The sequence below is a fragment of the Nematolebias whitei genome, chromosome 5, assembly GCF_014905685.2.
Source record: "Nematolebias whitei isolate Nwh7 chromosome 5, NemWhi1, whole genome shotgun sequence".
Classification (NCBI taxonomy): domain Eukaryota; kingdom Metazoa; phylum Chordata; class Actinopteri; order Cyprinodontiformes; family Rivulidae; genus Nematolebias; species Nematolebias whitei.
In genome coordinates, this window is record NC_056502.1 from 22,125,376 (window position 1) to 22,126,853 (window position 1,478).

Here is a 1,478-nt window from a genome sequence, read left to right on the forward strand (position 1 = left end):
GCTATTGTTAGCTTAGCAGCGTTTCAAAACGTATGGATCGGCTTCTTCATAGATCGCTGGAAGTGGTCAGATGGGAGTAACTCACCATTCCGTTCCTGGGGGACTGGTCAACCACAAAATCCAACCAGTAAAAAGTGTGTTGCTGCTAGATTTGATAAAGACGATTTGTGGGACAATCGGAATTGCAATAACCCCAACAGGTTCATTTGTTATGGCAAGTAGCTTTCCCTTACCTACAGACTATACAGAAATGGTTTTAAACTGATCTGTTTTGAAATCTTGCACAAAACAGGAAAAAATAAAGCATCCATCTCTTTATTCTTACCTTTGCAGCACAGAAATCAACTCCAGCAACGAGCAGTTCCCAAACTACGCTAGCGAGCCTAACAACCGATCAGCTGTTAACAAATATGACAACTATTTTACAGAACTCATCCCAAGGGTTCACAGCAGCTGAACAACTGAACACTACAAATGTTACAACCACAGCTTCAACAACTTCAAGTGGACTGACAATGGCAAATACCACTAAGTTTGTGTCACGTCCCTCAAGCACTGAGCTCAACAATATTGGTACAGAAATGACGGTGACGCCCACACAACAGCACCCAACACCTACAGTCAATGTGAGCACAAGCAGTGCATCCACACTAACAACGCAGGGAACATCAGCTCAGACAACAACAGCAACCTCCACCAGTCACAGTTTGCAACCAGGTAAGTTGAAAATATTACACATCTCCCTAGTTATTTTTGCACAGATCTAAAGAAAAATGTCAAATTAATTCCATCTTTTCTTGTTTTCTTGAAGAAAACCTGATACTAATCCAGAAAAACATGACATGGATTGAAGCTTTGAGTTACTGCAGGGAGCACTACTTTGACTTTGTCCACATCACCAGCAAAGACATTCAGGACAAGGTGGCTCAGAAGGCGAAGGGTGCCACATCCTCCTATGTGTGGCTTGGCCTACGCTACAGCTGCAACTTTAAATTTTGGTTCTGGGCCGGGTCGACTTCTGGCTGTTACCAGAACTGGATTCCTGGGCAGGGTCCTGAAAGGGTCTACGAGTGTGGTTTCAGCGGTGCCATTGAGGCCACTGGGAGGCAGCAGTGGACTGGCTTACCTGAAACAGAAGAACTGAATTTTATCTGCATTACATGTGCTGGATGAGAGTGGACTGCAGTGACACTTGAAAAGGCAAAGTGTTGAAGTTTTGAAGAAGCGTGACATGTTTGTGTTGATTGCACATCTTCTGATGTCCTCGCAGTGTTTTCAGAAGTATTTGAACAAGCCAGAAAACTTGATAGGACTTTAAATGAGTCATTAGGGCTGTTGAACTCATGGCACAGTGTCATACAGCCTTAAGGTATTGTTGAGACTGAATGTCGTTAAATATGAAAGATGTTCCGCGTACGTGCACACAGTCACGGTCAATGAGTATTATGAGAAAATTCAGGCGTGGCAATTTGCATATT

General features: G+C 43.4%; 1 protein-coding gene across 1 annotated transcript; it reads left to right on the top strand.

Moving 5' to 3' along the window:
• The first annotated feature begins 441 nt into the window (after positions 1-441).
• Positions 442-1,173, top strand: LOC119410305 (macrophage mannose receptor 1). Its single transcript, XM_037677218.1, has 2 exons — positions 442-717; positions 812-1,173. Exons 1-2 carry the CDS (start codon positions 516-518, stop codon positions 1,171-1,173), a joined length of 564 nt encoding a protein of 187 aa, XP_037533146.1. The 5' UTR covers positions 442-515.
• Positions 1,174-1,478: the final 305 nt, after the last annotated feature.